At 40.8% G+C, this 11,230-nt stretch overlaps 1 protein-coding gene across 1 annotated transcript; it reads left to right on the top strand.

Moving 5' to 3' along the window:
* Positions 1 to 4,102: 4,102 nt before the first annotated feature.
* LOC107303543 (vacuolar iron transporter homolog 1-like) lies at positions 4,103 to 4,962 on the top strand. The gene has a single exon (XM_015833189.2). The coding sequence runs from the start codon at positions 4,163 to 4,165 to the stop codon at positions 4,856 to 4,858; it is 696 nt and encodes a 231-aa protein (XP_015688675.2). The 5' UTR covers positions 4,103 to 4,162; the 3' UTR covers positions 4,859 to 4,962.
* The last annotated feature ends 6,268 nt before the right edge of the window (positions 4,963 to 11,230 follow it).

Below are 11,230 nucleotides of genomic sequence, written 5' to 3'. Positions count from 1 at the left end.
TGACTTTTTAAAGCCCTGAGCTATTTTGTTGTTTTGTGCACTTGTAATGTGTTTGTTCTTGAAATGCACATTTGAACTATGAGCTTTCTCGGAATTTTCTTTTGTAAGGTTTCATTTCCTTCTTTCAGCTCGTTCTATGTTCGTGTCCTGTACCATCCTATTGTTCTGGAATTATTGTCATACGAGCGAGCTTTCGAGTCTTTTTAGCACTTCCTACTCGGGCAGCCGATCCGATTATTCTTCCTGTTCCCTTGTGACGCCGATCTTTCTTTCTTCTGGGAGACGTCTCAGTGAATAAACGGCATGCATCTTTGAGTGACAGCTCACTCCATTCCATTCTGCTGGAAGCTACTTCATCAGTTTGGGAGTGACAACTCACTCACATCTTAAATCAGCAACAAATCATTCAGTTTGGGAGTGACAACTCACTCGCATCTTAAATCAGCAAAGCACAAATCACTCGGAAGGGGCAGGCAAACTACAGCTCCCACGGTTAAATTTGTGGCCAATCGCGTGGATGGGAGCGATACCGAATCAGGCACGAATGGCAACCTGATGGACGCACTCCAGAACGAGTCATTTCCCTGGTTTATCAGTCAATGACCAGTCTAAATCGAGGGAACATCAGGTGAGACGGTGCTTAAGTTGGAAATGCGTGCTGGTACCGTGCGTCTTCTTTACTCTTTAGTAGCATGAATCACTAGTATCATCGCCTTTGGGTTGGCTTCCATCGTTAGTAGTAGAATTGATACTAAAGGTTAGATGTAATCACTATGGATTTCCATTACTGATGACATCCATATTACTGCAGCTGAATGCATGGAGCCGTAAGAGGACGAGGAATATTTGGCTTTGTTCAATGAGGCCACACGGACACGAGAGCATATTGCAGTATTAATATATACCAGTCATATATCCATTACAACAGAATTATACTATAAATGATGGACTGCACAACCTCATTGATTAAGGAAACGGTATATTTAACAAAATAAATAAAAAAGACTCCTAATTAAATTTATAATTAATAAATATCTAGTCATACTCACCCGAGAGTTCTACTTTTAGCTTTTCCATGTATTGATAAATCTGGAATTTGGAATCGATAGCTGTATTATGGTCAGAGTCTCAATTCCCACAATTGTAGGAGAAGAAATAGAATATATATAACTTTTTATCTCATTTTGCATACATATATATACATGATCCTAATTTATAAAAATATACATGTCACTGGACAAGGATATAGTGCAACATTGTCACTGTACGGTTCTGTGTTCCCACCACACGACACTGCGCCACCTTCGTATATGTATATACTCGTAAAACCAACGAATATATTGTAATTTTTTTTAAACTCCAGTGCTACTTTTAATAGACTCTATAGACTATTCAACTTGGTTAAAGGCAGGTGGATCGAGCGATCAAGCGACCATGCTAATTGCACGTATGCAACCATCTCTAAGGATTTGTCATTAAGAAACATAGCCTATGTATAACATGTATCAATTGGGAGATGCATTCATATACAATCATCTTTTTGCTTATTATAACCTTAAGTGAAATGACTAATTATTAAAAAAATAACTTAAGGATAAAATTTTTATATATATGTATTCTTCACTATCTAAAGGCAAATGCTGAAAAATAAATTACAGCGAAGAACTTCAAAATCATCTCTAAATTTAAGTTTTAAAATTTATCATATAAGCATAAATATAAGTCAAAAGACGAGGATGAATAAATCCTCAATACTATCTTTAGTTACGATAACATGACCCATCCGATGAATTGTTAGATTTTTCTAGTTAATGTAGAAAAATTCTAGAAAGTGTCTAATTAGGACACATCCATAGGCTTAGTTGATTCTCTCCATCATCACACAAGCAAATATGATAATATGGAAGAAAAACAAAAATTGCTGTTATCATAAAGACTCAGAGTAGACTTTTAAGATTTATTAAAGAAAATTTTGTTGTACGTGAGTATAAGAGAAAAGGAATATGATAAAAAGTTATTTTATTGTATTGATTAAGATACCATACATAACTCAAATTTTTGTGCATGCTCTTATAAAATAAGTTCTACTGATATGGATTAGAGTAGAGTCGGTGCTAGATTTTATCTTTGAATATGCCCTTAGTAGATATAAAGATAGATATAGATAGAAGTATAGATAAATATATTGTTCATAGAATAATAAAAGGAAAGGTGTGGGACCTTGATTACACACTATACTTTTTAGTATGAAAAATAATTTGTAAATAAAACTTTTATATACATATTAATTTAAAAGCACATAAAAAATAAACTATGATGAGAAAACCCTAACTCAACTCTAATTTAAAGACAAAAATGTAAATTTTGGCTTATAAGTATTAGCAAAAGAGAAAAGTTGAGACGACCTACATTACATTTAATAGATCTTATGTTTATTTATATGTAAATCTTTACCAAGATCGATTGTTCCAATGAACGATTAGATTTTTGTTAGTTAACGTGAGAACTTCTAAAGATTATAATTAGTATACAAAATAAATATATATAGATATGGACACTCACCGGCCGGAAGAAAAATAGAGAATTCCCTATATACCACTGAAATTATACCTGGTTCCTTCTATGCCATGTAAAAAATCAAACTTTCATCTATGTCATTCACTTAATTTTTTCTTCCTTATGTGTCACTGCTGTTAACTTTTCCATCCAATTCTATTAACTTATTTTGCTTACGTTCCTTCTATGACACTACATGCCAAATAACCTGAAACATAGAATTGAAAATTGATATTTTTGAATAAAATTTGAAATTAAGACAACAGAATTGAAAATTGATATTTTTGAATAAAATTTGAAAATTGATATTTTCGAATAAATTTGAAATGACCCGTAACATAGAATTGAAAATTTGAAAAATATCAATTTCCCTACTTTGAATTTTTCAGAGATTTTCTGTCACTTTGTTTACTCGTTTAATTTTTTTTAGAGATTTGAAACCATCTTACTTTTTGGAATTTTTCAAAAGGTTTAAAAAAGATACCCAGGCTGTGATAGTTAGAGACTGAGGTCAAATATTGCCCTTTAGTACTTATCAAAGTAGGAAATTGATATTTTTAAATTTTCAATTCTATGTTGCGGGTCATTTCAAATTTCTCCGAAAATATCAATTTTCAAAATGTATTTAAATATATCATTTTTCAATTCTGTTGTCTTAATTTTCAATTCTATGTTTCGCGTCATTCGGCATGTAGTGGCATAGAAGGAACGTAAGTAAAATAAGTTAACGAAGTTGGATGGAAAAGTTAACAGCAGTGACACATAAGGAAGAAAAAATTAAGTGAATGACCCAGAGAGAAGTTTGATTTTTTGTATAGCATAGAAGAAACCGGGTATAATTTTAGTGACTACGAGGAATTCTCTCGAAGAAAAACGCTTGGCACGTCGACTACACCGGTGAAAAAACGGACTCGCGGTGGCCGGCCGCTGCACCGGCGAACGAGGGACGCTCCAACACTTGTTTCCGAGCTTTATTCTTGCCCTCATGGAAGGCACAAAGCCACGCCAACTAAATTTTAAAAAAGAAGAAGAAGAAAAGCTCGCATGACAAATGCCGCGCGAGCCATGCCTCTGGACCAAAACGTCGCTGATGGGAATAGAAACTCTCTGCAAAATGTGCGCATTCTTAATCATCGATCCTCTCGCTGAGAGGCGTATGGTTTACACCATAAACCACGATCGAAACCTAGCGTTTCAACGCTAACGATCACATCCCCATGCACCGTACGTTCGCTAACTTCACTCATTTTCTTATTCTAATATAATGATGATATTAACAGAATTTTAATGCTAATAAATGAAGGTAAGGGTAATGAAGGTACGTTTGCTGATGGATGATTAAAACAGTTTATGTGTAACTTAAAAAATCATTATATTATATGTAGCCAGGTTCATTTTGTTTACCCATCCACACAAAAGGTTCATTTTGTTTACTGCAGCCTGCACGGAACAGGGGTGCAACTTTTTTCATGGTACAACAAAAAGATCGCGATTTCGCTATAAATACCTCTCCATGACTCCATGCAAGCTGCAGTCCCAGTTACGATCTCCATTTGTGATAGGGTAGCCCAGCGTGTCGTTGATCGATCGTGCACTGGTTGCAACCATGGCTATTGACCTTGGTTGTCATGTCGGCTATGCATCGCCGGAGGAGACCGGTGTCCGTTCCGACGGTATGATGAAACAAGAAGAGACCGATCGCTCGGCGGTCGTCGACGACGTCGAGGCCGCGGCTGGCGACGGCGGCGTCAACTACGTGGCCCGCGCCCAGTGGCTCCGCGCCGCGGTGCTCGGCGCCAACGACGGCCTCGTCTCCGTGGCCTCCCTCATGATCGGCGTCGGCGCCGTCAACGGCACCAGGAGGGCGATGCTCGTGGCCGGCCTCGCCGGCCTCGTGGCCGGCGCGTGCAGCATGGCCATCGGCGAGTTCGTGTCCGTGTACGCGCAGTACGACATCCAGGCTGCCCAGATCGAGCGCGCCCGCGGCGGCAAGGACAGCGGCGGCGGCGACGACGAGGATCAGCTGCCGAGCCCCACGATGGCGGCGGTGGCGTCGGCGCTGTCGTTCGCGGTGGGCGCCGCGGTGCCGCTGCTGGCCGGCGGGTTCGTGCGGCAGTGGGCAGCCAGAGTCGGCGTCGTGTGCGCGGCGAGCAGCCTCGGTCTCGCCGGCTTCGGAGTGGCGAGCGCGTACCTGGGCGGCGCGAGCGTGGCGCGCTCCGGGATGCGGATGCTCGTGGGAGGGTGGCTCGCCATGGCGGTCACGTACGGGGTGCTTAAGCTGTTCGGGTTGCGTGGTGTTTAGCAGTGCAAATCTAGCTCCTCTGCAAGATTATATTTCGCCATGTAAAATGTTAAACCAAGGTATTATTTACCGTATAAATTGAATAACAAACTCATGGAGCTAATTTTTCTTTAGTGGATAAAATTGCTGTATTAACATCCCTAACACGTGTCGTTTGATTATGGACGCGACTGATCAGAATTGGCTTGAAATGGACAAGAGAGTACTACTAGTGCTATAAGCTAGCTAGTGGCGACGATATAGCGATAAGTATTCCTGTTCGACACAATTTGCTTGACATGAGATGAAATGGGGCACTGAGCTGCATATTTAATTTGCTAGATCCCAATTCGAGAGAGAGAAGAAAAAAATCAGTGCCACCATATCGGTCACCTTCCTCCAATCCAAATAACCAATGACTTTCGTCCTTTTACTTTCACCGAGAATAGCTCGCTGAGGGTGGGAGAAGATGACTCTAGCCGTTGACGAGGCAGGCGCTGCCACAAATCTGGTCAAGCGCATGGTTGGGGGGCCTTGGGGGTTGGCAACCGTGCCCTTGTCTTTTTGTCTCCATAGCCATCCGGAGGCCGACGGAACGAGACCAATGTGGCTAGGAAGCAAATGCCTCGTGGCTCAAACTGGGCAAGCGAGCTAAGGGTCTTCACAGTGGGCCTAGGTGGCGTTTTGCCCAAATGCTCCAGCTCGGATGGCCTACCGATCATGGAGGCAGCTGGCTTGCCTCGCTCGGCCGCGCGTGTCCTGCAGAGGCTTCGAGTGTCTTTGTCAGAGTAACGGCATCTGCTGTACACGGCATGATGAGGCAACGTACTGGCTGGACACGGTGTTCCGACGGCGAGTGGCAACTCCCAAAATCGCCAATCCCTCCCGCACCTGCTCTCACTCTCCCGCGCAGCCGATCTGGCCGCTTCTCCCCCACCCTGTCCCCCTCCTGTGGCGGCAAGGAGCCCTCCATCCCGCGGCCCGGCTATCTCCTTCGGTTTCTCCCCTTCTGGGCTAGGTGTCCTCCCCTCCCCATCCCTCTCACGCGTCGGCTGTTAGGAAACAATACAAATAAACGATGAACACGGTAGATCAATCACAGAAGACACAATATTTAATGTCGAAAACCGTCCTAAAGCAGTAGAGAAAAGACCACGGGCATCAGCCAACAAAATATCTTTACTATATCAAGATAAGTTACCATGTTGTACGGTAGCTTACAAGAGGTATATATATGGTGAAACACTAAAATCCGTAGAGTCCATACCGCAAGGGCTCCGCCCTCGCACCCCTGAGCGTCCCGCCTCCGCTTCGCTCTGTCAAAGTTGGTCTTTCATACTAGGGATTTGGATCATAACTCAACACCGGCAAGCTTTAGATTTGGACGCTTCTTCCCCTCCCTATCGCCCTCTTGCACCGGCACAGTTAGGCACCAGCGGAGCGAGTGCTGCCGCAGCGGTGTCTTGTTGGTGGGACGCGTGTCCGACACCATGGTGAGGAATACCGACAACTCATCGGCTTCTAGCCTGCATGCGATCACGTCCAGCTCTATGACCTCCCTGTCGGACAGCTGTAGCAAGCACCGGTTCACCCGCTGCTTCATGGGCTCCACCTTCGATGTCAGGCCCATGGCTCGTGAGCCTTAGGTAAACCCCCCTTCCCAATGTCCTTGTACGGTGTATGCATTGGAGGAGTTGGGACAGCGGCGAGAGGGTGGCGTGGTGGTCGACTATTTTGGTTAAAAAGAAATGCAACTACATCTATAAACTTGATTAATCTCTTTGTTTTGAGGTCTTGTTGAGACCCTGGTTCACAGGATTGCTTCGATCTATGTTAGATTGGAAGTTTTTCTTTGCACTTTGGACGCTGAACTTGTGTGATATATAAATTGATGTATGCTCTATCGGTGGCTTAGCCATGTTTTTATCCAAACTCAATACTCTGATATGATGTGTTTGTTATGTTGGCATATCATTATCGGGAGTACTATAGGAAATTCATGGGCATAAGCCACTTGACTGGGATACACCTATTACGGGATTGAGTGACCTTATTTGAATAGTGTTAGATTTTGCAGGACATTCGAGGCTACTTTGCCTCGTCAGTTCTTCAACTCACTATTTTTTGCTAGAGCCACAAGTCCAAGTGGCCTCCATTGTGAGAGGCGCTCTAAGACCACTACCTCCTCTGTAAGGCCAAACTGAAGCTCTCCTACATGGTGAGCCGGAGTGAGTCGCTATGTATGAGTATTGTGTATGTCAACAAAGTTAGAGGTGAACAATTAATATCGGTATGCTACAGTAACAGATGTAAGATGAGTATGTGCAATACTTGCACTGTTGCAACATTATTTAATGTAAAATTCAAATGGTAGTATGACTTTCCGTTGTCAAATAAGCTGATACGAGACATTATTTACTTTAATATTAATACCTTATCTTTTGCGAAACACAATAAAATAATAAAAGATATCATACTATAATGGATTTGTGGTCAAAGTCGAAGTAGTGATAGCTAAACATGTTAGTTATTTGGAAACAAGGGAATAAAATTTAGGGTTAATTGGATACATGCCACTCTAATTTCTTTAGTTTTGAAATATGCCATTTATAATTCATGAAATTGAAGCCATGCCATTATAATTTACATATATTTGAGTTATGCCACTATTTACCCTTTTGATGCACATATCATATTTTTGGGACCGAAATACCCCTTTCTTCCTGCTCCATTCCCTTTTTCCTTGATTGACAGGCTGTATATGGCACCAACGGAGGTATGCGGCCTAGAATGAAAGTTAGCATGCCAACTCGAGTGGCACTGCGCCATGGCCAGACATCAGGGTGAATAGCGGCTAGTATGTATTGAGCCTAGACAACAAGAGGATGAACACGAGGTGGCCACCGATCTAAAACTAGATGCCGAAACACACCTGCAACCGAAGAGCGCGTGGATGACCACTGGTAGGTGGGTGCCACGGACCCTGAATGCTGCGTGCGCTAGCATTGGTCATGGCAGCCCATGGGAGACCACCGGCATGACTGTTAGCACGAGCGGATGCAAGCACGACGATTGCAACGCTCTGCAGCGCTGACATGTTTTGGCACAAATGGCTTCGATGTTGCGCCGCGAGAGCTTTGGACATCGCCATGGACATGGGCGTGGGGAAAGGAGTTCTTGGAGCCTTGTAAGTGACAGGAGTCAGGAGGAGTGCTCGAGAGGACACAGGAAGGAGATAGAGGAAGAAGACAAGGGCAGTTTGGTCCAAAATATGTGATATATGGATCAAAGACATAAGCAGTGGCATATCTCAAATACATGTAAAATTACAATGGCACAACCTTAATTTCGTGGATTATAATGTCATATTTCAAAACTGAAGAAATTGAAGTGGCATCGATCCGATTAGCCCTAAAATTTAACCATGATAGCCTACCGGTCAATGATGAAATAGCATGGTAGTTGTTTTTACTATAAAAAAAGTTCTCTACCTATAGAGCCCCATCTTTTCGCTTAAGTTTATGTTTATACCTAGAATCTAAGTTTTCAATCTTAAATTTAGAGCAAAATTTAGGATTTTTTTATCAAAATTTATTTTTCAATTTTACCTTTTAGATCGCTAATAACACTTATATATTTTTTATTTACAAATTATTTATTATTTATAAATATCATTTGACTCCCTAACTAAGGCTGTGTTCAGTTTGCAAAAATATCACATCGATGGGTACGGTCATACATTCGAAGTATTAAACGTGGTCTAATTACAAAATAAATTTCAGATTCTGCCAAGAAACCGTGAGACGAATCTTTTGAGTCTAATTAATCCATCATTAGCATATGTTGGTTACTATAGTACTTATGGTTAATCACATCCTAATTAGGCTTAAAAAATTCGTTTCATGATTTCCCTCATAACTATATAATTTATTTTAATATTCATGTATATTTAATGCTTTATTTATGTATCCAAATATTCGATGTGATATTTTTGAGAAAAGTTTTTGGAAACTAAAAAGGCCTAAGCCAAGGCGTGGCCGCCTGCCGGGCGCACTGGTGGCAGAGGATTCGGTGCATACTGGCAGCGCAACGCTGGAGTTTCGAAGCGTTGGCTGGAGGAGGTTTGGGTGGTGTGGGAGCGGTGGTGCGTCCAGGACAGATAGATTAGTGATCGAGCGCTTTTGCAAAAGGAAAAAAAATCTTAAACTTCATATATTTACACTTTAGGCCCACCCCAGAGATTTCTCACCGTCACGTCAATACGCGATACAACGTCAGGGTCGCAATCCCGATATCGATAAAAACCTCTCATACCATCTCCGAATTTCGTGAATACCGTTGATACATCGACACAAACCGATGAAATTTGACAAATTTTGTCACAAATTTATATTGTAGTTTGTGTTTTGTAAAAAAATTTGACCCATAAAACAAGCGGTTTGTATCATCGCAATGGTCGGAAAAGTCCAAAATTCATGAAATCCGAACCGGTTTCATTTGGTTTTTGTAAACCTGATGAACACACGAGTCAACATCTCGGTATGCAGCAATAGAACGAACACACACGTCCAAATCTCTCGTCAATGGTAACAAAGATTCGAGAGATTACGCACTTGGCTAATCAGAATTTGTTTGAATTCGAGTATTCGTACTGGCTAGCTTGGCTGGAGAGTTTTTTTTATCGGTTTAAACCTTTTAGATCTTAATTTTGGAAACAAATCCTCTTAAACTTATTTTTCAAATAAATCTTCTTAAACCTTTTAGATATTGTAAGACAAGTGGACAACACCGCTTCATCATAAATAGAGTGACATATGACATGTCACGCGAGTGTTGCCACGTCATGTTAGTTGGAGTTGCCATAATATGGTAAAATACTTGTCATAAGCTTATGGCATGATTTTTTTAACGGATGTTATACTATTGCCGTATCCCCACGCGCTTAGCTATTCCCTTAATCTTAAACCTCAGATAGCGATCTCGTCAGCTAAATTGGCTTGTAAACTTGAAAAAAAAACAAGTTTTTAGATAATTTATTTTAAAGAGGTTAAAAGGTTAAAGAAAATCTAGGTTGGAGGATCACTGTATTTTCAATTAGACATATGTTTGCAGCTTTTCTATGCAAGAACTAACATGAGGGATTGGATTTGGAGTGGAACATTGAACGATACGTACCTGTAAAGGTTCTAACATTTGCCAATCCGGTTTATGTATATGCTCTGACTTACCGCCCTCTTATTTTGAGTGGATGAGAACCTTTACTCCTTTATAGATCCACATGTCAATGACCCACGTCAAAGATCGGTATGTCATATGAGGCTCATTATTACTCGGTTGTTCAATCAATTACCCATCTATAGCTTAAAGCCAGAAGCCAACATCCCATCAAAGAGAGCAAATCCACTGTGTACCACTGAGTTTGATATCGTCTATTATTTATCATCGTCTTTTACTTAACTTCTATAATATACTATCACTGTCCGCTAAGTCTTCGTTAGTACCAAAAACTTAAAATATGACATTTTAGAATTTATCCAAATATTAAAAGTTTTGGTTCTAAGGTTATTTTGGTTATTAGAACAAAATTTATATCATAACAAAGTCTAATTGTATAGTGATGGTATACCGTAGAAGTTAAGCAAAAGACGATAGAGCGTGACAAAAAATAGTAGCATGTTGTAGATCGGTGCAAATTCAAGCACAGAGTGAATTCTCTCCTAGGGAGAAATACCTTTGCACGAGGTTCTCCTACAAGAACTTCGACCAAACTCTGCAGGCGTTTCTCAAGGATCCGACATACCCGATGGACAAGTCAAGAAACGCATCGAACATGTCAAGATATCACATACAGTAGGCGTTGCTATTTTGCCAGGTTTTGGCATCTCCAATTTTAGCATTAGCAAACTTCTGTTTTGAATTAAAACCAAAATAGTCTAAGATAGTATTTAAGTGCCCTCTTTTCTCTAGGCATGCCAAAATTTGGCTCCAACCCAAGTAAATACAAAAAACGGTCCAAATTACCAATAATATTGGTTTCACTAATTTTGATCCCGGAACAAACCAGCCCTAAGGAACCCATGACCGAAAAGGATCAAAGTTAGGCCCACGAGCGTATGCACTTTGCTAGACATCAACATCCCACCAAAATTATTCAACCAATTTTCTAATTTTTTTCATCCAAATGTATGTTCCAGCGCTAAAAATACATATATAAAACTTTTATCTATAAAATATTTTTTATGTGTAAATGTCATTTTGACCTTTTGAATAAAAAAACCAACAATCACCTCCTAGGGCTTATTCAATTAATTCCTTCTCCACGGAGATTAGAGGGGATTAATTTCACACCTATTGATCCCATGGGAAAGTTATTAACCGAACATGCCCTCAAGA

Source organism: Oryza brachyantha, chromosome 2 (assembly GCF_000231095.2).
Source record: "Oryza brachyantha chromosome 2, ObraRS2, whole genome shotgun sequence".
Classification (NCBI taxonomy): domain Eukaryota; kingdom Viridiplantae; phylum Streptophyta; class Magnoliopsida; order Poales; family Poaceae; genus Oryza; species Oryza brachyantha.
Note: the sequence above shows the minus strand (reverse complement) of the source record. Positions and strands in the feature narration are given on the sequence as shown.